The 27,869-nt window shown below is 37.6% G+C and overlaps 2 protein-coding genes across 2 annotated transcripts in view; one reads left to right on the forward strand and one right to left on the reverse strand.

Moving 5' to 3' along the window:
- LOC121384418 (coiled-coil domain-containing protein 180-like) overlaps positions 1 to 27,869 on the reverse strand; it is a 72,513-nt gene that overhangs the window by 13,704 nt on the left and 30,940 nt on the right. Inside the window, exons 18-24 of the mRNA XM_041514809.1 lie at positions 9,370 to 9,569; positions 8,270 to 8,351; positions 7,378 to 7,471; positions 4,335 to 4,515; positions 3,022 to 3,168; positions 2,153 to 2,329; positions 817 to 1,000 (exon numbers count right to left, since the gene is read on the reverse strand). Coding sequence (XP_041370743.1) covers positions 817 to 1,000; positions 2,153 to 2,329; positions 3,022 to 3,168; positions 4,335 to 4,515; positions 7,378 to 7,471; positions 8,270 to 8,351; positions 9,370 to 9,569 — 1,065 coding nt within the window. The remainder of the gene's footprint in view (positions 1 to 816; positions 1,001 to 2,152; positions 2,330 to 3,021; positions 3,169 to 4,334; positions 4,516 to 7,377; positions 7,472 to 8,269; positions 8,352 to 9,369; positions 9,570 to 27,869) is intronic.
- LOC121384419 (arrestin domain-containing protein 4-like) lies at positions 12,126 to 16,722 on the forward strand. Its single transcript, XM_041514810.1, has 2 exons — positions 12,126 to 12,952; positions 14,391 to 16,722. The coding sequence occupies exon 2, from the start codon at positions 14,515 to 14,517 to the stop codon at positions 15,700 to 15,702; it is 1,188 nt and encodes a 395-aa protein (XP_041370744.1). The 5' UTR covers positions 12,126 to 12,952; positions 14,391 to 14,514; the 3' UTR covers positions 15,703 to 16,722.

Raw genomic sequence — 27,869 nt, forward strand, 5'->3', positions numbered from 1 at the left:
TGTCCTAAAGCAAGGCAAATCTATATTTTTTTATGTGCAATAATAATTACCAAATTTATAACAATTTAAAAGCCATAATTTCATTAAAAGAATCAAAGACCAAATGGACACATTGAACCTGACTCAAACTTACATGTATACAAACATGTTTACAGTGGAGAGAGACAGTGACAAAAAAAAGAGGAGAGAAACATGCAGAGACAGTCAGAAAGATGTGTGTGGAGATAAAGTTAAAGCTAAAGTTTTTTTTTGTTTAATGACACCACTAGAGCACATTGCTTTATTAATCATCAGCTATTGGCTGTCAAACATTTGGCAATTTGACATATAGTCTTAGAGAGAAAACCCGCTATATTTTTCCATTAGTAGTAAGGGATCTTTTATATGCACCAATCCCATAGATAGGATAGCACATACCACGGCCTTTGATGTACCAGTCGTCGTGCGCTAGCTGGAGTGAGAAATAGCCCAATGGGCCCACTAACAGGGATTGATTCTAGACCGACTGCGCATCAAACGAATGCTTTACCACTGGGCTATGTCCTGACCCTCTTTTCATTTAAACACAGAGTTTCTTGAGTAAACACCAAGATGCTTTACTTTATCATGGTGATATAGCTTTCCACAGACCCGCTGGTCCTCACGGGTTCAAGTGATCACTTTTAAAATGCTAATCACCCACAGTGAAATCCTAGATTTGCCCTCAAATTAACTGCTATAAATGTATGAACCATCTGCTGTGTCGTGAAGTATTAAAAAAAACAAAAAACATTTGTGGGAAAATCTGTTTGTTCTGGTGCCTCAGGAAATAGCTACCTCTTTGTCAAGGTTGGGTTTTTCACAGGCATCAATGCGCCTTTCTAGATCGACCAGATACTGAGCCAGCTTCTGAGCCTGTGTGTTGCTATCGGCAACCTCCGATTTGATCTTCACCTGAGTGTTGGTGAACCATCGCGCAATCTTCTCCATGAAGATCAGGTCAAACATGTGATTCTTGAATCTGCAAGTCATATTAAAACGTCAACTACAACTCAATATAAAATGATGATACAACTTATTTTTGTGCTTATCTTTACAGAAATGATTACTTTCACCAATTTGCAAATGTAACTGTCATTAGGCAGTGATGTGATAAAACTTTGAAGTATCAGACAGGTGCTACTGGGTCACAGGAAGTATAGTTACATGCTAAATAATACCATATATGATAGTAACACTGCTCAATGGCAACCATGAGAATGTAAAATAAACATTCAGAAATTCAACAACAAATGTTTATATATCAACAAGTGTACAAAATATAGTGTGCGTCTTCTTAGAAAACTGAATCCCTTAAAGAAAACCTAAATAATGCTGAAAAGACTGAGTCCTTATGATCAACATAAGTTGTGACAAAAAACTGCGTCTTTATGATCAACATAAGTCATGAAAAGACTGAGTCCTTATGATCAACATAAGTTGTAAATGACAGAGTCTTCTTCAAACAACCATACATTTTTTTTTTTTAAACTACCGTACCAAACCTGACTGGCTAAGTCACAGCCAATTATTTATTATACCTTATTAAAAGAACAGAATAAAAAATAACCTCTTAACACAAATGGCTGTTTAATCTGTGTGCCACTTGAGTAGGCTGCACTTGACAGCAGTTGATGGTGACCAAAATGAGATTGTGTATCATAAAACATATATACCATTGTTTTTTACACTTAGGATTTTTTAAATAAGGGTGGCCCAAGCTTTTGATTTAAACAATATTTATTGCCATTCAAAAACAGTAGTGGTATGGGGACTGGCCAACAGGCGTTTGCCTATATTAAGGCCTCTCCTAACATTTTACAATAGGAATATTTTACAAGCAATAAAAATAAAACATAATAATTATAACATGTTCCAAATTTACTAACAAAGAGGGGCCCAAGCTTTTGATCTTTGGACATAATTTCCTAGCAGCTAGACTACTAATAAGTAATATTTTAGAAGTACAATTTTGGCTATTTTAAAGTTATCTGTTTAAATGTACATATTTTAACAAACAAGTATGAGTGTACATTTTCTAGTAACAAAGAGTGTTGGGGTGGGTAGGGCAGACCTGCCAGCATATCCCCTATTCTTACAGTCCTGAACAGTCAGTGCCTATTTACTATAGTACCTGTCTTCAAACTCCATAGCAACCTTTGTTGCCTGATCAAGGCGTTTAGATTCCATGCCTTCCAAATCAGACATGATGGAGCCCTCATTCTCATCTATCTTGTTAGACATTTTTTCAAGACGTTTTCTGTAATCTTCTATTTCAACAGGACAGAAGTTTCCACCATCTGAAAACACCCTGACAGAAAAAAATGAGAAGATAAACATAAATAAACATTTTGGCAAGATAAAATGTGCCATCAACCAAACCTGATTTAGAACTTTGAAACCAGACATTGAGATAAATTTAACCCACACCGAAAACTGACCATAATAAGTAAAAAAAAGCCCAAAAAACACACAAAACAACTTTAAAAAAATTAAAATTCCATTAAAATTTACATACAAATCTGTTTCAAAAACAAAATGACAAAGTTTGTACCTTAACTACAGCAGAATGGCAACTCAGTTTTTAAAAATATTTTGCTCATGTTAGATACTGTTACTTCTGTAACTTAATTATCATGGTTTAGGTAGTGACAAACTGTCCTTTGATGAAATGGTTGGATCTATCAAAAATAAAGAAAAAGGAAGGGGAGGACAACAAAAATGAGAAGAAGGAAAAGAAGAAGAGAGGGTGGATGTGTGTGGGTGAAATAGGAGAAGTAGGAGAAGAATAAAAACAAGCAGCTGGAGGAGACAGTTCAGCTCTTGTTGACCTTGGGCTCTCATAAGCACAACATCACCTCATCAATGTATGTCTTTTTGCGTTGCACTACGAGATGCAAAGTTGTAATTATCTATAATTGAATTAAAAACAGAGTTGTACTTATATTAACAATGTTCTGAAGATCCAGTCAGTGTGAGAACAGCTTGTTACGACAGACTTACTTGAATGATTTTATGAAGCGAGCGTTGGATTCTCGGAGCATCTGAAGAGTGTCGTCGAGGTGTTGTCGGAACTGACGTAGTGAAATGCGTATCACTGACATGAATTTGTTTAGTTCCTGGCTCAGCTGATTCTGCAGGGCAACCAGTCTGTGAAAATAAACATCTGTTTTAATACTAGTTTCCAAACATATATGATACACAGGGCGTATTACATATATGCATAGTGATATACCGGTACTGAATTTACAAAACAGGTTTATTTACAATCTTGTTCATTATAAAAATTATTATCAAAAATATGAAAAATAGAGGAATATTTGTTTAAAGACACCTTGGTACATTTTAAACTATGGATATTAGGTATCTAACAAGGGGGAAGGGGAGGGAATGTTTTATTTAACGATGCACTCAACACATTTTATTTATGGTTATATGGTGTCAGACATATGGTTAAGGACCACACAGGTATTGAGAGAGGAAACCTGCTGTCGCCACTGCATGGACTACTCTTTTCATTGAGCAACGAGGGATCTTTTATACGTGCCATTCCACAGACAGGATAGTACATACCATGGACTTTGTTACACCAATTGTGGAGCACTGGTTGGAACGAGAAATAGCCCAATGGATCCACCAACGGGGATCGATCCTAGAGCAATTGCACATCAAGTGAACATTTTACTACTGGGCTACGTCCTGCCCCGAGGTATCTAACAAATGCTATTTGAATATTTAGTCTAGACAGGATGCCACCTGTGTAACTACGTATTCGTACAATGCGTAAACACATGTGTAACTACGTATTCGTACAATGCTTAAACACCTGTGTAACTACGTATTCGTACAATGCGTAAACACCTGTGTAACTACGTATTCGTACAATGCGTAAACACATGTGTAACTACGTATTCGTACAATGCGTAAACACCTGTGCTCAAGGAAAACAGGCTTTATTAATTCTACCTCCAAAAAACACATGTCACAACCATGATTTAACAGTTTGTAGATGCATGATGTCATAGTTGTGTATAGTTGTACAGTATAATGCTTGGTGTACACCTACCAATTAATGCCGACTTGACTGTCGAGTCTGCAGTAGTCTGAAAGTGTGCTCCTGCACACATCATTCGATGCAACCGTCTAATCTGGTAAAGCTGCAGATTAGATGCAACTACCACTTCTGCCCTGCACACACCTATTGATTAACGCTGACACTACTATTAGGTCAGCTTTAATCGGTAGTTGTGTGGCAAGCATTAAAGAGACAACATAACTGACCTGACAGACAAAGATACACATCACGTGAGGTATACCTGGAGGATTTGGTAGCATTTATGAATATCGTCTCCAGGGCTTCAATGTCCTCCTTGAACTTCTTGGTGAGCTTGTCGTGTTCGTCACTCATCTTCTTGAACTCGTCCTTCAGCTCGAAGAGAGCCTGGTTGATTCCCTTACAGTGTCGCACAACACGCTCCGAGTGCATCACCAGCTCAGCTGAAACAGTAACATGAGGAACATCCAGAAACTGTCCAGAGGTCAATGAATATTTTAAAATATAGTAACATGTATTAGTGCAAACAGAATCTCAAAGTGGAGCTGGGAGCAACTTGTGCATGGGTTCCTACCATACTGTTAATGAAGATTCAGCATGTATGTTCATTTGTTTGCTTACCAACTCATGTGTCCATCCATCTATCCTTCCTCCCACCCATTGATCGTCCCATCCATCCATCAATCCATCCAGTCCCACCCAACCATCCATCCATTCACCCAAAAACTAAACCCACCCATCCGTCCAAAAATCCATCTTCCCATCCATCCATACAAAATACACCCACCCACCCATTCAACTTCCCATCCATCCATCCAAAATCCATCTACCAACCCACCGATCCACCCATCTTCTCAACCACCACCCAATCAGCAGTCAACCCATCCACTCACCCATTCAGCTGCGAACCCATCCATCCACCCACACATTTATCTTTCCATCCATCCACCCATTCGTCTTCTCATCCATCCAACCACCTTCCATCCATCCATTCATCCACCCTCCCACCCATTCATCTTCCCATCCATCCATCCATCAAATCATCTATTCATTCATCCACCAATCCACTCATTCATCTATTCATTCATCCACCAATCCACCCATTCATCTATTCATTCATCCACCAATCCACCCATTCATTTATTCATTCATCCACCAATCCACCCATTCATCTATTCATTCATCCATCAATCCACCCATTCATCTATTCATTCATCCATCAATCCACCCATTCATCTATTCATTCATCGATCAATCCACCCATCCATCCATTCATCCATCAATCCACCCATCCATCCATTCATCTTCCCATCCATCAATCCACCACACCAACCCACTGATTCATCTTCCCATACATCAATCCACCACACCAACCCACTGATTCATCTTCCCATCTATCAATCCACCACACCAACCCACTGATTCATCTTCCCATACATCCATCCACCACACCAACCCACTGATTCATCTTCCCATACATACATCCATCCACCACACCAATTCATCTTCCCATACATCAATCCTCCACACCAACCCACTGATTCATCTTCCCATACATCCATCCACCACACCAATTCATCTTCCCATCCATCAATCCACCACACCAACCCACTGATTCATCTCCCCATACATCCATCCACCACACCAACCCACTGATTCATCTTCCCATACACCCATCCACCACACCAACCTACTGATTCATCTTCCCATACATACATCCATCCATCCACCACACCAATTCATCTTCCCAAACATCAATCCACCACACCAACCCACTGATTCATCTCCCCATACATACATCCACCACACCAACCCACTGATTCATCTTCTCATACATCCATCCACCACACCAACCCACTGATTCATCTTCCCATACATCCATCCACCACACCAACCCACTGATTCATCTTCCCATACATCAATCCACCACACCAACCCACTGATTCATCTTCCCATCTATCAATCCACCACACCAACCCACTGATTCATCTTCCCATACATCCATCCACCACACCAACCCACTGATTCATCTTCCCATACATACATCCATCCACCACACCAATTCATCTTCCCATACATCAATCCTCCACACCAACCCACTGATTCATCTTCCCATACATCCATCCACCACACCAATTCATCTTCCCATCCATCAATCCACCACACCAACCCACTGATTCATCTCCCCATACATCCATCCACCACACCAACCCACTGATTCATCTTCCCATACACCCATCCACCACACCCTACTGATTCATCTTCCCATACATACATCCATCCATCCACCACACCAATTCATCTTCCCAAACATCAACCACACCAACCCACTGATTCATCTCCCCATACATACATCCACCACACCAACCCACTGATTCATCTTCTCATACATCCATCCACCACACCAACCCACTGATTCATCTTCCCATACATCCATCCACCACACCAACCCACTGATTCATCTTCCCATACATCCATCCACCACACCAACCCACTGATTCATCTTCCCATACATCCTTCCACCACACCAACCCACTGATTCATCTTCCCATCCATCCATCCACCACACCAACCCACTGATTCATCTTCCCATACATCCATCCACCACACCAACCCACTGATTCATCTCCCCATACATCCATCCACCACACCAACCCACTGATTCATCTCCCCATACATCCATCCACCACACCAACCCACTGATTCATCTTCCCATACATCCTTCCACCACACCAACCCACTGATTCATCTCCCCATACATCCATCCACCACACCAACCCACTGATTCATCTCCCCATGCATCCATCCACCAAACCAACCCACTGATTCATCTTCCCATACATCCTTCCACCACACCAACCCACTAATTCATCTTCCCATACATCTATCCATCCATTCATCCAAAACCCACCCACCCACCTATCCATCCATCCATTCATTTATATGTCTGTGTTTTAATTCAACATATTATTATTTATTTAAAAAATCTGTCTATGACACGAGCTCATATATTATTACTGCTTGTAAATGTATGTGAACCGTAACCCAGTTTCAATAAAACATACAAATTATATGCAGTTTGCTTTGAACAATATTTATTCTGTCTTTTTATGGTGGTTTTTTTTATTGATGGACAGGTTAAAGCCTACATGTATGTTACGACCTTGAATGGAAAATACAAGGAAGTGTGCATGAGACATGACTCAAGAGCAGACAAAGATATCTATATTGAGCCGTATCGGATGACTTAATACTGACAATTATCTGTCTCCCATCAGCACTGTGACGAGATGAAGAATACTGACCTGCCCTGACGTTATGCACATCAAACTCGGCCCTCCGTGGTCTCGGCTGGTGCAGGTGAAGCCTCAAGTCTAACTCACTGTTCAGTTCTTCACACTGGAAAGGAAAGGAATGTCTGTTTAATGCACTGTTTCATCAGTACTCATTAGGTGTTAAATGACACGTGGTCTGAAGGGTTAAACCCTTTTTGATTAATTAATTAATTTAATATAATTTCTGGGATTGTATCCAATTACGATTCATGTATGCTGTCCTTGATGATTTGTTTGTTTTGTGAAAGGAAAAGAAAGCAAATTGAACCACCTGTTAACAAAAGTTAAAGTTAAAGTTTGTTTTGTTTAACAACACCACTAGAGCACATTGACTTATTTATCATTGGCTATTGGATGTCAAACATTTGATAATTTTGACATTGTCTTAGAGAGAAAACAAACTACATTTTCCCATTAGCAGCAAGGGATATTTTATATGCACCATCCACAACCTTTGATATACAAGTCATAATGCACTTGCTGGAATGAAAAATAGCCTGATGGATCCACCGATGGGGGATTGATCCTAGACTGATCACACATGAAGCAAGTGCTTTATCACTGGGTTATATCCTGGCCACCTGCTAACAATGCATTTTTTATCCCTGTATGTCTCATTTCACCCTGCTTATAATATTATTATTAATTATAAATATTAACCATAGACTTTTACACTGTATCTTCATCAGGCAATACAGTATTCACATACAGAAGAAAAAAAATCCTAATATAATTATATTATCATTGCTTTTAATATTATTGTTTAATTTTTAAGAAATATTAATAACAGATGTACATGACTGTAATGTGATGTCAGAAGTTAAAACTTAACAGCACTGTGTTTATAAGTATAACGAATTACCTTGGCCACTACAACACTGTGAGCACGCTCCATCGCTTCTTCTTTCCACTCTTCCAGATGGTTCAAGAAGTTTAACCTCATTCTGGAAATAATCAACACTTTCGTTCTTAGGAATTACATAAATAAAACACAATGTAATTATTATTCCTATACCAAAAAAATACAACTTTAAAAATATGTTTTCCATAATTTCTGTTTTAAAAAGAATCAAACTTGCAGTATATATTCAGCATCTATGACAAATGAACAGTATACAGAAGCAGACCTCAAAGTGGAAATCAAATGAAGAGAAGTGATTGATTGCTCCCCTAATTGAGATTATTGAAGTTTGTTTTGTTTAACAACACCACTAGAGCACATTGATTAATCAATCATCGGCTATTGAATGACAAACATTTGTTAATTCTGACTCATAGTCATCAGAGGAAACCCGCTACATCTTTCCTAATGCAGCAAGGGATCTTTTATATGCACTTTCCCACAGGCAGGATAGTACATACCACGGCCTTTGATATACCAGTCGTAGTGCACTGACTGGAACGAGAAATAGCCCAATTGGTCCACTGACGAGGATCGATCCCACACTGACCGTGCATCAAGTGGGCACTTTACCATAGGGCTGTGTCCCGCCCCCTTAGATTATTGGGAGTACTTTAAGATACATGTATTACCATATTGATCAATACCATATTAATTCATATGCTAAGGTAATTAAAAATTGCTATCTTTGAACTAGTCTTAGGGAGTGATAGGGAGTGAGCGTGATAACTCCCCAAATGGCAAGGTCTGCATAAGGGACCAGTTGTTCAAAGCACGGTTAGAATAACTATAGGTTAGTGAAATATTTAAACAAATAATGTTAAAAAAAGTAAAAGGGCTAGTTTTAAAATGATTATCTTAAAGTTCTGCAAATTAATAAAAACATCTTTCACTCACTATTTAAAAACATTTTAAAAAAAATATTTTTTACCATTATTTAGGTTAGGCCCAGATGATTTATATACATAATAAAAATTAATAAGATATTTTAATGAAAACTAATTTAGGAAAAAAAGTGAGTAAATATATTAACAGATGTATACTGTGTTTTTCCTTCTCACCTGTCTTTAACACTGAGAAGAAACTCAGTGGACAGATCCACACTAACGATGTAGGGGGGCATCTCCTCCTGACCTACTGCTGGAAACAGGCTGTCCACTGGGATTACCTCCAAACCTGCCTCTGACAGCACATAGAATGTTGTTCCTTTCTCTGTTAACAGGATTTCATTGACAGCAGATGGTAATGGACTTGAAGGCTTCTACAAATAAACAAACGAGAGGTCAAACAATTTGTGATACCTTTTCAGACCTTGATCTTTGACCAGATGACCTTGACCCAGCAATATTATTTGACCATAATTCAGCCAACCACTTGAACAATACTTATCAAACTGAAATTAATATTAAAAAACAACAACATATGACCTTTGACAAAAAGACAATAACCAATTGTTTTTAGCTGAATATTATGTCAGTGTTTTAAATGTGAATTTTAATCAAGATACATGTAGTGTCAAAGCAGCAAACAAGATGACCTAGAAAGTGAGACAATAAGCATTCTGAGAGTACTGCTAAAGCAATACATGTCTCCAACTGGACCCAACAATTTTTCATATCTCCTAAATTCAAGGGCCATAACTCTGTGAAAAGCGGGTAAATTCCATAAAAGTTAAACTAGATCTGTAACAGTACATGATAAAGCTGTTTACAAAACTTCATCTCAACATCTTCAGGTATTGCAACAAAAAAAAAGAAGCCCAACAAGTGTTTTGTATCTATTAAGTTCAAGGGCCATAACTCTGTGAAAAATGGATGAATCGCCATGAAAGTTAAACTAGAACTGTAATAGTATATGATAAATATGTATACAAAATTTCATCTCGATATTTTGAGGAATTGCTATAACAAAAATCAGGAAAACAAATTTTTATATCTCCTAAATTCAAGGGCCATAACTCAGTCAAAAATGGGTAAATTGCATTTAAGTCTAACTTGATCTGTAACAATACATGATAAAACTATACACAAAATGTCAGCTAAATATATCAAGGCATTCTGAAAAAAACCAATCTGGAAAACTATGTGGGACAGACAGATGAACAGACAGAAGAAGATAAAACCCATAGTCCGATCCATTTGGACTAGTAGGGGACTAATAAATGAACCGTTTTATCACCTTGGCACTAAAAAATTTATTACATATATTGTACATATGAGGGATAGTGGTTGTTGGGTTGGCGATTCTATTACCTCTCCAGTTTTTTCTTATGACCACATCAGGCACCATCCCAACTGGTGAATCCATGACATTTTATCCTATTGTAACCAATACTAAGAGGACATGCATAAAGATCCTTTTCTGTTAATATATTTGAAAGCTTCAAGTTTCTTCTCTCAATATCTAAACTAACTGTCACAGTTAGCAACTGTCTTTAACCCTGGCTCACTTAACAATGTGTTGAAATGTCAATAAATAAATGTTGGTTTCCCAATACAAACTGAAACAATAGTCCCTTCAAACTTGTAAAAAAAAAATAAGAAAAAAATAGAAAGAAAACAAAAAAGAAGAAAAAATATTGCAAAGTTTACTATTGCGAGTGTTGACACTATTGTGAAAGAGTGTACTGATATTTCACCCCTATGTAGTGTGACAGCGCATGTGGCGCACACAGTTTAATTACATCATGAAAAGGCTAATCCATGCCATTCAAGCACAGAAACAAAATGGTTAAACAAATAGATTAAGAAGACTGAGTCTCCTTTGAGTAAATTTATAATTTACTTTGGGTAGGATGTAGCAAAAACATATTATGGGTCATCAGTTACTATCTATGCTGTTTTTCCCATTCTAACTATAGTCCATCCCATCCTCCTACAAAAAATGTTTCTGGTGAATAATTTCAATTTGGTTTGACATAAGAAGAAAAGTAAGTGTTTTGAAAAAATAAATAAAAATACTATGTTTGTGTGCAATTTAGAAAACAGTCGGCTTAGAAATAAATAACTTGTAGTAAATTCCATAGTATGAAAAAAAAGAAAGGCGTTTCCTGAGGGAAGGACTATAGTATCCCACAACTGGTATATAAAAGGCCATGATATGTATTATTCAGCCTATGGAAAATGCTTACAAAAGATCCATTGCTTATTTGTTAGTCAGGGTAGCCTATGTGGTGGCATGTGTCAAAATAACCATACGCTAGACACCAAATAGCTGTATGTTAAATGTACTGAAGTGATGTTAAGCAAATAGTCCTTTCCTATCATTTATTTCTATTTCTGGGGGCGGGACACAGCCCAGAGGTAAAGTGCCTGGCTGATGTGCAGTTGATCTAGGATTGATCCGTCAATGGGCCCTTTGGGCTATTTCTTATTTTAGCCAGTGCACCACAACTGGTATATCAAAGGCCGTGGTATGTGCTATCCTGTCTGTGGGATGATGCATATAAAAGATCCCTTGCTACTAAAAGAAAACTGTAGCAAGTTTCCTCTCTAAGACTATATGTCAAAATTATCAAATGTTTGACACCCCAAAGCCAATGATTAATAAATCAATGTGCTCTGGTAATTTTGTTAAAGAAAACTAACTTTAACCTTTAGCTAACAACCACAGATACATCAGTCATGTCTGTTGCATTACGTTTTTGTTGAAAGCCCAACAGTCAGTGATTTTTAACAATGCAATGAGACCTAAAATCATGTTTGTGTGTGTCCACATGACTTAGTGTGACGAGTTCAATAGACAAAGGACTTCAGCTGAACATGTGCTCAGGTATTTAACATATGAATACACCCTCACTGGCTTTAGCAGGCCACTGAATGTAAGCTGGCTTGGAGGAATTTTTCTGATTAAAGTTGTGTCTATTACTCTGTACCACTCAGCAGCATGATTCAACAATCAGACAGGACTCCGTAATCCCAGCTGTAACTTATATTGTGTCTTAAAAAGAAGATTATTAATTTTTCTTGAAGCCATCAGGCTGGTCGATACCTGGACATAATGCTAGTGAGAGGTGCTCACCTAGCAACAATATAAACTACTCAGAGGTGACCGGACTGCAGAGTCTCACCCAGCACCCACCCCTGAAAGACTGAATGTATGTGCCAGCCAGGATCAAGCAGGTTCAACATATAAAGCAAATGTGCGAGTCTTATTGGCTGACTTGTCATATACGGACTATTATTATTGTGAAACATTTCTAACAAAGAACACCGTCACCCAGTATACCTGGAAGAAAGTAGACAGGCAAAACAGGTTTATGCATTCCTAAAATAACCCATATGCTGGATATAATACAATTAGAGACTGGTAAGCTAGTGTATTGGACTGAATGGATTCTGGTTGGCAATATTAACAGCCTTTTTTTTTTCCCTTCTCTCTGTGTGTTGATCATACACAAACCAATTTGCATATGAAGGGAACCACTGCAGTTTGTTGCTGGCTGTTAAACAGTGTATGGTACAACGACTACAGGATTTGTCCAAGTAATAGCGGCTAAACCAAGTACATGTCCAGGAGTTAAACCGGAGTCGGTCACCCATGTCAGTCTCAATACACTTCTTGTGGTGAAGGCAAATATAGCACAAACACAAACGGGTGAACTGGTGATACCACACCCTTCTTTTTAGGACACCATTCTTCCACGTAAGTACCATAAGAGTTTGTAGCCTTAAAATTGTCTTTCCCCACCTCACCTGATGTACATGTTATTATGTTAATTCAACCAATTGAGTATTACCTGACATTATGTAAGTTGATTAAAGTACTGTTTTCACATTGACTAATACTTTATATTTAACACCACTTTAAAATGCCTCCCCCACTTAGTTTAAACTTTACCGTTATGGTTAAGGTCCCTCAATATTTACGGTATATTAATACAATGGTGATTAGGGTTATGGTTAGGGTGAGGTTCTCTCTCTGTATCAACACAGTTTGGTGGTGGGCAGGTGGATATTTTTCTGAATCATTTTGAAATATGATATTTATTATGTACGAAGCCAAGACGATGTCCCAATGTCTTATCGTTGACATTAGTAATTTATGAAATTATGTCAGGTGACCATTGAGTCTTTAATATTGTGGTTTTGTTTAATAATTTTGTTTAATCTATTTGTTTAGACTAAGCATGAAATGTTGTGGAACCCCCACCCCCATGATACTCTTTTTGTTAGCAATGAAATGTTTAGTACTATATTAATTAATAATATATTAATTTCATGTTGCCACCAGCAAATATATGCTGCACCAGCAATGACCATATGATAAAAGTAGCCAATAATTAGTGAGCTGGCCAAACATACCTGGTACTTATAATGAAAATCTATTGATTACTTCTCTACACATCATACAAATGTTATAACACTATAGAAACATGATTCATGCTATAAGCTAACATGAGTTTGAAACATATAAAGTCATGCAGCTTAGTATTATTCAAACTTCCAACTGCTAGGACTATTTAAGGTCCACATACATGTATGTGTAAACAGGGTATTAAATGTCTGCAAAAAGATAATAAAAAATCATTATATTTATAAATTTGATATTAAATTTTTTGTTTTCATGTTGGGTACTGCAAGCCCATGGGAAGTACTGGTAGTAGGGGCAAGTGATACAAATAAATAATAATTGATATTCTAAACAAAATATTACACGACACATGGGTTGGTGGGTGCTAGTAGGGACACGACACTGAGAACTCTACTAAGATTATTTGTCTGCAAATTGTGTACTAAAACTCATTTCTGTTAACTGGGTATCCAAAATAATCAATGGCTGTAAACCGGGTTTCACAAAATAATGTATGACTGGAAATTGTATACATATATATACATCTCAATGTATGCACACTGAGTACACAAACCGTTCCTATAATGGAAAACTATGCAGTAAACTTCCCTATTTCTGTATGTTGTAAAAGAAACCTCAAAAAAGTAAGTAATCATCCTAGATATACTAAACTTTTCCATGAGGAAAGTGGACTTTAAAACTGGCAATTAATTCCAAGCCGGAGTATATATAACATCATTGATAATTCAAGATGTTTTCATTGATTTTTTCTTCTTCTTCTCTTCTTCAGGAAACTTATCTGCTGATCTAATGATGTGTTCACGCAAGACAGACTGAAAATTTTAATCTCGTTTCATATTAGCCAGGTCTTAATTATGGGCAGGTGTCAAAACTGAGGTGAAGGTGCTGCCAAAATGTCCTCGTTTGAACATCTGTCCATTACCCTGGAGCATGATATTGATGAACAGTACCAGTATCAACCAGGAGAGATTGTTCGAGGACACATCCACCTGACAACTGTGCGTCCAGCATTCATTAAATCCATCTACATCACGATAATTGGCGAGGGATCGGTCGGGTGGGAGGATGAGACCACTCAGCAAGCATTCACTGCCGAGGAGACCTACGTCAATGTCTCCAAAGTCATTGTCGACACCAAGGACACAAAACCTCTCAGCATAATCAAAGGAAGACACGAGTTTCCCTTTGAGTACCAGCTCCCCGAAAACCTGCCATCATCTTACATCGGCAAATTTGGAAGTATCACGTACCTCCTGAAGGCAACAACTCATGGCAATCGGACGAGTGATCATGCAATAACGAGTGAACCGTTTCTGGTTCTCCGACGGAGTGTGCTGCCAAGCAGTGTTGAAAAGGTGCTGACGATGGAGAACGAAAAGCGACTGGTGTCACTGTGTTCGTTTGGAAAGATATCGGTTAAAGTGTCCGTCAACAAGCAGGGCGGCATCCCGGGGGAGGATCTCTTCATTCATGCGGAAATCAAAAACAAGACCCGCCGGACGATAACTGCAATACAAGGTGCCATCGTGATGGACAGCAAATACCACGCCAGCAACCAGTCAACGTCGTTCCGACAGATTGTCAACAAGAAGCGCGATGAGGTGGATGTCGGGTACAACGAGGCCAGACGCTGGTCGTGTGTGCGGCTTGCCGTCCCGCCCTACATTCCGGAATCGAAGCTCGAATTCTGTGACATCATAGATCTCACTTACACATTCCAGTTCCGCGTCGAGCTCACTGGCGGTACTGAGATAATCCTGCAGGCACCGCTGATCATAGGAGCCCTGCCAGCGGGTCTGGAATTCCCCGATTCCAAGGAGAGAGGACACAAGATTAACAGCCAGTGGACAGTTCGAAGCAAGGGAATTATGTATGACGAAGATGACGGTGTAGTGCACCTTCGGAACAATAATGACCATGACGCTCATGATGAGTGGAATGCTGGGGTTCCCGAACTACGACCGGATTATTCTGTTGTGAAAAATCCACTCTTTCGAAAGGAATCCTTCATCACAACTGTGGGACAACGGAAATACACATCAACAGAATCAGTGGAGATTATGGAAAATACAAGATTATGAGGCTAGTTTTGATGTAGACTCATTAGTATATTGGATTAATGAAACCAATAGTATAACATTGCCATTGTATAAGAATGATATTGACTAAAGGATATATGTTGATGAATGGAAACAAATGTTTCAGTTAGTAACACACAAAGTAACTTATAACCACATTATACATATTAGATGTTGAACAATTATATTAATAATATGCTGAAAGAATATTCACATATGATTATTAAATGCACCGCAATAGAACATTATTTGAAACTGTTTCATGTACTGCAATGCATATTTTATACAGAAAATATATACCAGGGTACCTTACTTTAGATCAATGTGAAAAGTGAAATCTATTAAAGACATTTGTTTCATACTAAAATGATTATAAAAATTGAATATTACACACCTATTTCAACTACTGAAAGGCACACCCATTCTGTTTGAAAACAGATGGTAATCCAAATGCAGTTTTTTTTAGCATTAAGTAATCTTGGGTTTTTTTCTTGAGCTTAATGTTTTAGATTATTTATAGCAATCTTAAATTATTTTAAGTTTGTGATGAACTAAGTATCAGTACTCTAAAAGACATAGGCCAGGGTTTTAGATTTCACCAAAGTTGAGGCAATAAAAAGTGTTCACAAACTAGTTTATGCTCAAAATAAGCAAATACAAATTAAGTACTAAAATGCTAACCTCAAAACATTTAACCTCAAAACCAATGAAATATAAAGCTATATTTAGATTAACATATTTTGAAATGCATTTCTGTATATGTACAACTCTTTACCAGCTATTATTAACATTACTGCACTAAAAAGACCTTTATGTGCTCAAAACATCTGTTGTGCCCAAATTAGTGAGATCTAAAGCCTTGTAGGCCAAAACAATTTTAGCTGTGCCCAAGTTAGATCCAGCTGTGTATATTCTGCAGTGTTGTAAACGACAAGAAATGACATACACTTTGAAATCGTACTGTTATTTTAGGAGTATGAAATAATTTTTTGTATGATATTTAATAAAATCAAACTGAATGTTGATAAGTGTTGAGATTTGTTTTAGTAATTGAACATTTTATCAAACAGGAAAAGTGCCCATCTAGTAAACTGTGTTTTTATCTATTAGTGTTTTGTAATTAACGGGCTGTTCATGATTATCCACATTTTCACAAATGTACAAATTAACGGTAATCTTTTTGCTACTCCTTCTTAAAAGTGTATATCAAGAAGTTGATTTAGCAAAATGTATTGTTTATTTCTTTTTTTGTTGTTGTTGAAAGTAGATGTTAGCAATAAGCACCTCCCATCCCCTTCCCCAAATGTACAGTTAGTATACTAGTGAAAATGGCCCATAGAAACTACAGGGCACAAATATGCTTTATGATATAAGACATAACAGTTATTATTGTTAACCATATGGGTAAGAAGGCTTACCTATGACAAGGTACAGAAATACACTTCCAAAATTAGCAAAAAGGTATCAATGTTGCACTTGCCTTTTGTTTGAACCAATTTGTTTTTAGTGATAAAATAAAACTATGATATACAAATGAAACCAAATTATAAGGCTATTTTAATATTTATTGTGAAACCACATTAGTCAGATGTGTTTACTATGTCTGCTATTGGTGTAATTGTGTCTGTTGCATAAATACATTCCTACACATAAACTAATAAAACCACATGTTCATGTCCACATAACCATAACAGTACATGTAGGTAATTAAATGTATTGAATGTCATTGATGATACAGAATGGCACCCTAAGTGTTTCTAAACACATCCAGAAATGTTTTAGATCAAGGTCCAGTTATAGATGGATATTACTACGGGAGCCTACTTGTTTAGTGTTAATACTGAGCAAATGACTAATCAAAGATTTTACATATTTCAAATCATGTGACAAGTTTGAAATTGCAGGTATATTTTCTTCTCTTTCCCTGTTCAACCTACTGCTCTACATCAGCATTTAAAGGCTGTCCCATGTGATATCCTGTCTGTCAAAAAATGCATATAAAATATCCCTTGCAGTAGGTTTCTCCTATAAAGAATTAAGCAAGTTGGAAAATACTGTTTTAAACAAATCACCAAAACAGTACAACATATGGTGATGTGAAAAACAACAAAGCCCACCCACTTCCCAGAGGGGAGTGATTATTTGCTCCTCCAACTTAGATTATAGATATTACCATATTGATATCATATGAATTCACATGCTAAGGGGAGCTAAAAAAATATTCTCCTTCAACGAGTCTTAGGGGAGTAATGGGGAGCGAGAGTGATAGCTCCCCTTAAATGGCAAGATCTGGGCCCCATGCTTATAAAACTTAAAGTCTAGACTTTTAAGTCCAGACTTTAACATAATGCTATTTGAATGGCGTTGCCATGACGTTAAAGTCTGGACTACTTTAAGGTTTATAAGCATGGGGCCCAGACCTAGAGAGTGCAGTTGCTTCCAAACATCATTGATGCAGGTAAAACAGTTCTTATTGTTGGGGTGCAGCTTGCATTTCAGTGGGTGTGACTATTTTGAAAGTAAATTATTTCTTGGTCAATGTAAAACATTTTTAAAAAAACCCCAACTCAATGCAGTGCACATGCACTTTGGTGCATCAGCTATTACTTCACTGAAATGATGTCTACTAAAATATTGAATGATTCCTTAAGTATATGCATTTGTTTGTTTTTTCTATTATTTTATGACTTGTCTATTAAAAATCTAAATAATATATCATATCATGTCTCTGGTAAAGTGCATAAAAAAAGTCCCATCTGAAAGAAATAGCTTGTGTTTTGTCAAGTGTTTTTTTAATTATTATTTGTTTACAAACATCTATCCTAGCTGTCCGGGATAGTGTGCTAGAACATTCATTCGGTCTCACTACACAGATGTCATCTGCCATTGAAACCCATGTTAAATTGCCCAACTTCAAACGAAGATTGCCAATAGAACGGGTTCTCAATGGCACTAACAACATACACCATTGCGAACATACATTATTGCGAGCATTTATTTTCACTCCAAAATTGAGAACATTTCTGTCTCAGTTTTTTGCTATATGACCGCATCTGGCTGTAGTACCGGTTCGAACAGGTGGTTTATTAACTGAGTCACTCCGGTTGTCTCTTGCGCTGTACACCCATGTCCCAAAAGGTCGATGCACAATATTACAAAATAACATGGGAAAAATACAGCCAGAAGGCTTACCATTAAACATACATATTGTTTTAATTTCCTAGAAGTGAATATGTGAATCATAACATGTGTCCCAATTAGGAACTATAGTGGATCGTGATGAATGAATTCTCACCAGGAAGTGATCTGTGTAGTGAAACCTTAGCTACACTAATTGTTAAAATATGATAATCACCTTTGATGACTAATTAATGTTTCAAAAGTGCTATCCTGTCCGTTAAAGAAGTACATTAATATAATTCTTTGCTGTAACCCAAGGATAACATATGTGGTAGCAGTGGGTTTCTTCTCCAATGTTTGCTGTTGTTTTTGTGGGGGTTTTAATTTCCTTTCCTTTCTATTCACCACTACTTAATATGTCTTCATTGTTACCAATAGCTGCTTTAGATCTCAATATCAAGAAATCTTAACATTAATACCAGTGATGTGAATGTTGTCCCAATATATAACCTGTTTTAATATAGTCATATATAAGACTTTAAATTATGGGTGGGGTCCATTACTTGAAAGCAATTACATGTACTTTGTGAATTAAGGAAAACACCCTTCCTCTCCTGAGTAAACATGTGAGTGTGTACTAAACACCCACAATGGGTTACACAAATATTTAACAAGTCATCTTTTCTGCACAGATATAGGTATTGTAGACAAGATAGTATGTAATATCACAATTTTCTGTTGCAGGGATTGAAATATTCTCAAAGATATTTCAAAGTGTTAAAATAATAAAGTCACTGTGAGTATATGAAGTTTGGTTGACTGAAGTTAAATATAAAACTACATACAGTCCAACCTATTTTAAGAGGCCATGCATGGAAATAGTCAAAAGTGACTGCTTAAGACAGGTGGTCACTAACTACAGGTTGCAACTTTTAGTCTTTAAAATGTTTGAAGTATTTTTTTTTATTTTTTTTTTATTTTTTTTTTTTATTTATTGTCTGTACTATAAATCAACTTCTGATATGTTGCTTTTTTCTGAAATAATGAAATGCAAATGAAACTTAATTTCACAGTTTGGAATTGATTCCATCAAAAGTTTATTATCTCTTTTCATTTAATTACATCTTAACACAATATACTGTCATAGTTGATGAATCTATAAATGTCAAGCTTAGCTTCCCCAGAGGCAATTACGTGTATATGCATTCTGTGTAGGTGTGAAGTTGCTTATTTGCTGCACCTTGTCCCTGTTGTTTAAAATAACTCTGTCATAAAACAGTAAACATTTACTGTGGCCACTTAACACAGGTGTTTCAGTAATTTGGGATCCACTTTAGGTGGCTACTGACTATGTTAGGACAGGTGACTGGTTATTTGGGTGAGAAACAAGTGTCTGCTTACAACATGTGATTGATGATGAAAAATGGCTGATAAAACAGGTTTGACTGTATGTAAATGGCACAAATTAAAATGATGGACCCTAGTTTTAAAACACTACGACATATTTTTCACTATAGAGCCGTTTTTGGTAACTAAAATCAGAAGTTACTTAGATTTTATTGTTTAGATTATCCTACCAGCCTCGGTGGCGTCGTGGTTAGGCCATTGGTCTACAGGCTGGTAGGTACTGGGTTCGGATCCCAGTCAAGACATGGGATTTTTAATCCAGATACCGACTCCAAACCCTGAGTGAATGCTCTGCAAGGCTCAATGGATAGGTGTAAACCACTTGCACCAACCATTGATCCATAACTGGTTCAACAAAGGCCATGGTTTGTGCTATCCTGTCTGTGGGAAGCACAAATAAAAGATCCCTTGCTGCCTGTCACAAAAGAGTAGCCTATGTTACAACAGCGTTTTTTCTCTAAAAAACAGTGTCAGAATGACCATATGTTTGACGTCCAATAGCCGATGATAAGATAAAAAATCAATGTGCTCTAGTGACGTCGTTAAATAAAACAAACTTTACTTGTTTAGATTATCCATGTCCTTACATCTTAAGTGTTTATGGTCATCCTGGGCCAAGTTCAGCCAAACAAGAGTAGAAAAACATCCACCAGCATTATTTATGCACTTCACGATAAACCAAATGGCCACTTCTGGAACCAATCAAATAGTTTGCAAAATGTTCCCTGGCTGAACTCGAGGCTGGTGTTTCTAATACAACAAATTGCATTTTTTATATTTAAAAAAAATTAACATACCTCTGAGAAGTAATGGTTATGGAGACAAACTCTAATCTATATTTAAAGGTATTTTCCCATTTCAATGTCACAGACTTTGTTTCACACTATTGTAACTTTATCGAGATGTGTTACAGATTTGTAACTTAAGTGTCCATCTCCATGGGTTAAAACTAGGGTCCGCGACTTTAATGACAAAACTATGTAGGAAAAAACATACAGGTAGCACTAAACCAAATAACGTCCGGCTGGGTCAAAGTTCGAGGTGCACCCAACTTTTGATAGAGAAGTGAACACCACAAGTCCTGTGAGTGTGTTGGTTGTAAAAAATAACGGTTTCATCTGGGTAAAACAAAAATGCAATTTTATTTCACCTAGTACCAATGTGTCAAGTAGCCTTGTGCTTGAAACATGTATGGGGTACCTGTAAAAAAAAAGTACTCGAATTTGGTGCGGAACTAGGGTAGTCATAGACGCTACCCGTTATCTCAGAAACAAGCAGCTTGACACCCAATTTTTTCTAATTCACTTTAAGTGTGAGGGGTGGTAGTATTTATATCCATGTCATTTATGTCGATTGATACGCTGCAGGTAGGAGTTTTAGCCACATATGTTACTATTGTCGTCTATGGGATCTGATTTGGTAGTATACACCCTACAAGCATCAGTTAGACAATATTAATTAATATTATAAATTAACCAGCCTTTTTATTAAGTCAATGACCTAGTCTTTACAGAACCAGCCCCGAGCCATTTTCCGATGGTCCTGATAAGAAGATAATGAGTAACAATGAGATATCTCTCGATCAGTCCTAGTTATTACGTGTGACTTAAATAAACCTAATTCATGGACCTTCATACTGAATGTCGACTACAGTTCCACTATATATTAAAAGTTACAATCAAATCCCCATCAAAAATTAAAACAGTGATTATTAAACAATATTCTTAAGTGTTTTCTCTTTCTAGAAGATTCTTTCAATGCTACTTCAATAGCCACTAGAGTATTTTGCACCAGATTTAAAATTCATGCTTCACTGATCAGAGGTAGGCACTAGATCTGTGTATTTCACAGTTTAGTGAACCGTCACTTTCCGACCATGTTCAGTGGACAGTGACAGCGATTAAACATATTAAATCCAAAATTAAGTATCTTACATGTAGCTTTTGAAAATATCAACTACATGTACTCTGTGGAGATATTATATATCAATATATATTAAAGATAATCATGTATTTTCTTATTTTATGAAAATGCCTCATCAACAGCTTAGTTAAGTATATATTTAATTTTAACAAATACTGAAACATTTTTGTACAAGCAAGGATTTAACCAGACACTGATTCAAGAGAAGTGCTGGGGGTGTGCACCCATCTCCTGGAATTTCAAAGTACCCGGAAAAGTACAGAAGTTAGCAAATATATACAGTGGATTTGGTTTTTAGTAGGGGACATGTAATATTTTGGTCCACTTGGTGTTTCTGGGGAAGAATGCCATGGTCTGGGTTAGGGTTTGCCCTTTTAATTGTTGCACCCCTTCCTGGAATATTGTAGGCACCCTTTTTAAACACTCCACTACTTCTCTGAAAAGACTGAACCTCTTCTCTTAAACAATCATACTACTGCCCCTGTTACCCCCCCCCCCCCCCCCCCCCAACACAGACACACACACACTTAAAGTAAATAAATTAATGCATTTTCATAAAAATAAAAGTGTAATTTATTTGTAGACAGAGCATTTCTGTACCCCACCTTATCGAATCTCTAGAGATCCGAGTGGGCGTGACAGTCTCAACCTACACTATAGATATAAATTAGAATGGAAGATCAGTTCCCGTTGAGCTACCACTGATAAATATCTCGTATCCCACCTCAACAACTATGCAGACATTAATAACTTGAACCACCTCTTGAAAATTAGAGTCACAGACAGGTTCTGTAGCTCGGCCCACACAGATTAAGGTGAGATCATTAAATATACATGACTGTGTATAGGACGTAAGTGAACGAAACCCTCAGCAGCTGATTATGTTTTAACAATTCATGAGTCTTAAATAAACACACTGGGATGACACATGATGTAGACTTTAGCTAAACTAAATAAAACAGACAGACCACACAACTATAAACTTTTACAGATATATTTAACAATATTTTATAAATATATAAATTAAATTGTGGACACCATATCTTTTTAATAATATTATTACTGAATTTTTTTTATTAAAATAATTGGTGCTATAAATTTGTGATGGTTTCTTAGGAGATAACCATATGGAGTTTTTAGATTTGCAGGTGTTATTGTCTATTTGATTCCGCAAATGTCATTTTTGACTGAAGGCGTTAACAGAAATCTAATTTCACTGGTACAGCAGTCATACTATTACCACCAAAATGGAGAGCAAATATGAAAATTGATCTTTATTGCTTTTTGTAATGATCTTTTACATTTTTAAATTAAGTAAAAACCCACCAAAACCCCCACCAACAAAAAAAAAAAAAAAAAAATCTCACCAAAAAATCCCCCAACCCCAGCATGGAAAACTTTGATACAGTTTATAGTATACTACTCAAAAGAATTTAAGGGTCAGACGATATTTTCGACATTATTTTCTGAATGTCAATTATATTAGCTAGACCATAATGTCACGCATGGTATTGTTCCATTTTGACGAAAGTGGGTCTAAGCAACCCATAAATGAATTAAAATCCACTGTCATTGACACTGTCGACTAGTTCTAATGGCGAAAACATGCTTACATTTGCACGTAAATTAGGGCGAAAGCGAAAGGTCTGCTAAGTGCCCATAACTTGCTTTTTCACAAAGCGCTTCATTTGCACGCTTTGCATGTGTATTCCATGTTCCCAATGCTGAATTTCCGTATAATTGGAGCTTGCGTTCGTGTACAGTGCACACTCCAAATTCGACAATGGTACGACGTCAACTGACTATCGAAGATCGAGGAAGGGCTATTGCTTGGCTTCAGGATGGCAATACGCAAAGAAATGTTGCTCTGAGACTTGGTGTCAGTCAGAGTGTCGTTGGCCGACTGTGGCAACGGTACCAAGCAACGAATTCTGTTCGAAATCGTCCACGTTCGGGAAGACCCTGAAGCACTACAAATAGAGAGGACCGCTACATCACCAATATGGCTCTACGTCAATGCACAACCACTGCACGCCGATTACGTGACAATCTGCGGACTGCGACTGGAACTCGAGTGTCTGATCAAACCATACGCAATCGTCTGAGAGCCAATAATCTACGCTGCCGTCGCCAGGCTGTTCGACCACCACTCCTACCACGTCACAGAACGGCCAGACGTCACTGGTGCACGCTTCATCTGCGGTGGCAACGTGTTCAGTGGGGTCGAGTGATGTTCACTGACGAGTCCAGGTTTAGTCTCCAGTTCAACAACGGTCGGGTTCGTGTCTACAGATGTCCTGGGGAGCGCTTCGCTGACGTTAACATTAGACAACGTCACCGGTTCGGTGGTGGCAGCGTCATGGTGTGGGACGGCATCTCTACCCACCACAGGACCCCCCTCTATGTGGTGGATAGCAATCTGAATGGAATCCACTATCTGAATGAGATTATCCGGCTGTTGGTTCTCCCAGACCTTCAGCAGATTGGTGGCGGGGCAGTTCTGCAGGATGACAATGCCAGACCCCACCGCGCCAGGGTGGTAACGGACTTTCTCAGACAACAAGGTATCGCCAGGATGGATTGGCCAGCATATTCGCCTGACTTGGCCTCAATAGAGCATGCCTGGGACGAATTAGGCAGGAGAGTTCGGGATAACCATGCTCCTCCAGCCAACCTTCATGATCTGGGTCAACTTCTTATGGCAGAGTGGCAGTACATTCTCCAAGAGTTCTTCAGACGTCTAATCAACAGCATGAGGCAACAATGTGTCGAGTGTATTCGCACCAGGGGTGGATTCACACACTATTAAACGAATGTTCTAATGTGTAAAATCCATGTTTGACAACCTTCAACTTTGACAGCATGTCATGTGACTTTCTTGTATACAGTGACGTTTATTTGTGGGTTTTTGTAAATATGGAAAAATAAATAAAAAATTTGGTGTAGTTTACATCATCAATCTAATACACTCTGAAACTTATTTGGTTATAAATTTTTGACCCTTAAATTCTTTTGAGTAGTATACATAATTTTGAAAACTATATATCAATAGAAGAAGACGTCTGAGATGCACAGCAATGCAATCTTTACCCACTGACCTAATTAGTTATTTTCAGTTTCAGCCTCTCCACAACTGGCAGATTTAAACAAAGGTAATGTGTATACTCTGTCCTTGTATATATCTTTGATGTATTGTGTAACTTGTATTATGAGCTACGACAAATACCATGGCGACCAGAAAATTGATCATGACAATTTTCAACAACATGATGACTAAATTATGCCACTATGTCACTGCGACTGCGAGTTTTTATATGAGAGTAACTTGGCAAGGTAATTAATATACTGGGACTGGGATGTTACTCGCAGATATCCTGTCATGGTTATGTGTACCTACCTATATGTATATACGTTTCAGAGGGATTAGAGGGATTGCATCTTTATATAAAACAAACATGCTAATATTTTTAATATTCATCTATAATTACCTTTGTTTAAAAAAAAAAAAGTAATTGAGAATGTACATCTAACTGAATAAAATATATAATAAAAAATAATGATAGTAAATACTGGTATGACATTTCACATTCTAGGTACAAATATGGCTAATGTAGATATAACCAATCGAAACCGAAGTTCCAGTGCATTTGCTGATAACTAAGTAACATTTTATATATGGCGAAATGAAAGTTAGTGTCAAAGTGAAAGTAATATTTTGTAAAACAAACTATGAAAGTTTGACCAGAGTGGAGAAATGATTGACAAGACAAACATTGATCTGTTTATATCAACTTTGGTTTTATAGCTAGGGACCACCTGTGTGAAATGTTTTAGTCTCTCCACACACCCCCCCCCCCCCCCCCCTCAAAAAAAGAAAAAAAAAACCCGTCAGTGTATGCAGTATTGAGGGCTGGTTAAGTATCTGCCACCATGTTAAAAAGAAAGAAAGAAAGAAGACACACCTCCCTCCATATTCTTCATCTACTGTGAAGGTTTAAAGCGATAACTTTTTACTTTTTTATTTAGTATGCTTACTACTTTTTATTTTAACAAGTATTACTTTTCACAGAGTATGCACTTTTGTCTGTTAGACCGGCCTCGGTGGCATCGTGGTTGGCAATCGGTCTACAGGCTGGTAGGTACTGGGTTCGGATCCCAGTCGTGGCATGGGATTTTAAATCCAAATACCGACTCCAAACCCTGAGTGAGTTCTCCGCAAGGCTCAATGGGTAGGTGTAAACCACTTGCACCGACAAGTGATCCATAACTGGTTCAACAAAGGCCATGGTTTGTGCTATCGTGCCTGTGGGAAGCGCAAATAAAAGATCCCTTGCTGCTAATTGGAAGAGTAGCCCATGTAGTGGCGACAGCGGGTTTCCTCTCAAAATCTGTGTGGTCCTTAACCATATGTCTGACGCCATAACCGTAAATAAAATGTGTTGAGTGCGTCGTTAAATAAAACATTTCTTTCTTTCTTTTTGTCTGTTAGAAACTAATATTGTCCAAACTCAGACTAACTTAAATGCCTGACTATGTCTATATAAATATAACTCAATAAATACAACATCTGTATCATACAACATCTGTATCATAAGAGAAAAAAATGAAGAAGTCATATCCACCAACTATTAGTCATCTAATCTTTTTCAGTTACCAGCAAGGGGGCGAGACGTAGCCCAGTGGTAAGGCGATCGCTCGATGCATGGTCGGTGTGGGATCGATCCCCGTCAGTGGGCCCATTGGGCTATTCCTAGTTCCAGCCAGTGAGCCACAACTGGTATATCAAAGGCCATGTTATGTAGGTAGTACTAAACCAAATAACTTCTGGCTGGGTCAAAGTTCGAGGTGCACCCAACTTTTGATAGAGAAGTGAACACCACAAGTCCTGTGATTGGTTATAAATGTGAGTGTGTTGGTTGTAAAAAATAACAGTTTCATCTGGGTAAAAAAACAGAAGCAATTTTATTTCATCTAGTACCAATGTGTCAAGCAGCCTTGTGCTTGAAACATGTATGGGGTACCTGTGAAAAAAAGTACTCAAATTTTGTGCAGAGCTAGGGTAGTCATAGATGCTACCCGTTATCTCAGAAACGAGCAGCTTGACCTCCAATTTTTTTCTGATTCACTTTAAGTGTGAGAGTTTGAGAGTGTGAGAGTGTGAGAGGTGGTAGTATTTATATCCGTGGCATATATGTCGATTGATACGCTGCAGGTAGGAGTTTTGGCCACATATGTTACTATTGTCGTCTATGGAATTTGATTTGGTAGTATACACCCTGTACTACCCTGTCTGTGGGATGGTGCATAGAAAAAATCCCTTGCTACTAATCGAAAAAAAGAGTAGCCTATGAAATGACGACAGCTGGTTTCCTCTCTCAATATCTGTGTGGTCCTTAACCATGTCTGATACTATATAACCGTAAATAAAATGAGTTGAGTGTCGTTAAATAAAACATTTCTTTCTTTCTTTTAGTTACCAGCAAGGACTCTTACAGTTGCACTTTCTCACAGAGAAGACAACTCATGTATACTACAGCCTTTGATATAACAATAATTATTTGTCATGACAGCGGTTGAAATGGGAAAAAGAACCTCACTCAAATAAGTCCATTGATGGGCATCCATCCATGACATCTTGCACCTCAGGGCAGGCATTATAAATTATGAAATAATGTGAGATAAAATTATTAGTGAATATCGGACTGAACTATCAGCACTGT

The sequence above is a fragment of the Gigantopelta aegis genome, chromosome 10 (assembly GCF_016097555.1).
Source record: "Gigantopelta aegis isolate Gae_Host chromosome 10, Gae_host_genome, whole genome shotgun sequence".
Lineage (NCBI taxonomy): Eukaryota > Metazoa > Mollusca > Gastropoda > Neomphalida > Peltospiridae > Gigantopelta > Gigantopelta aegis.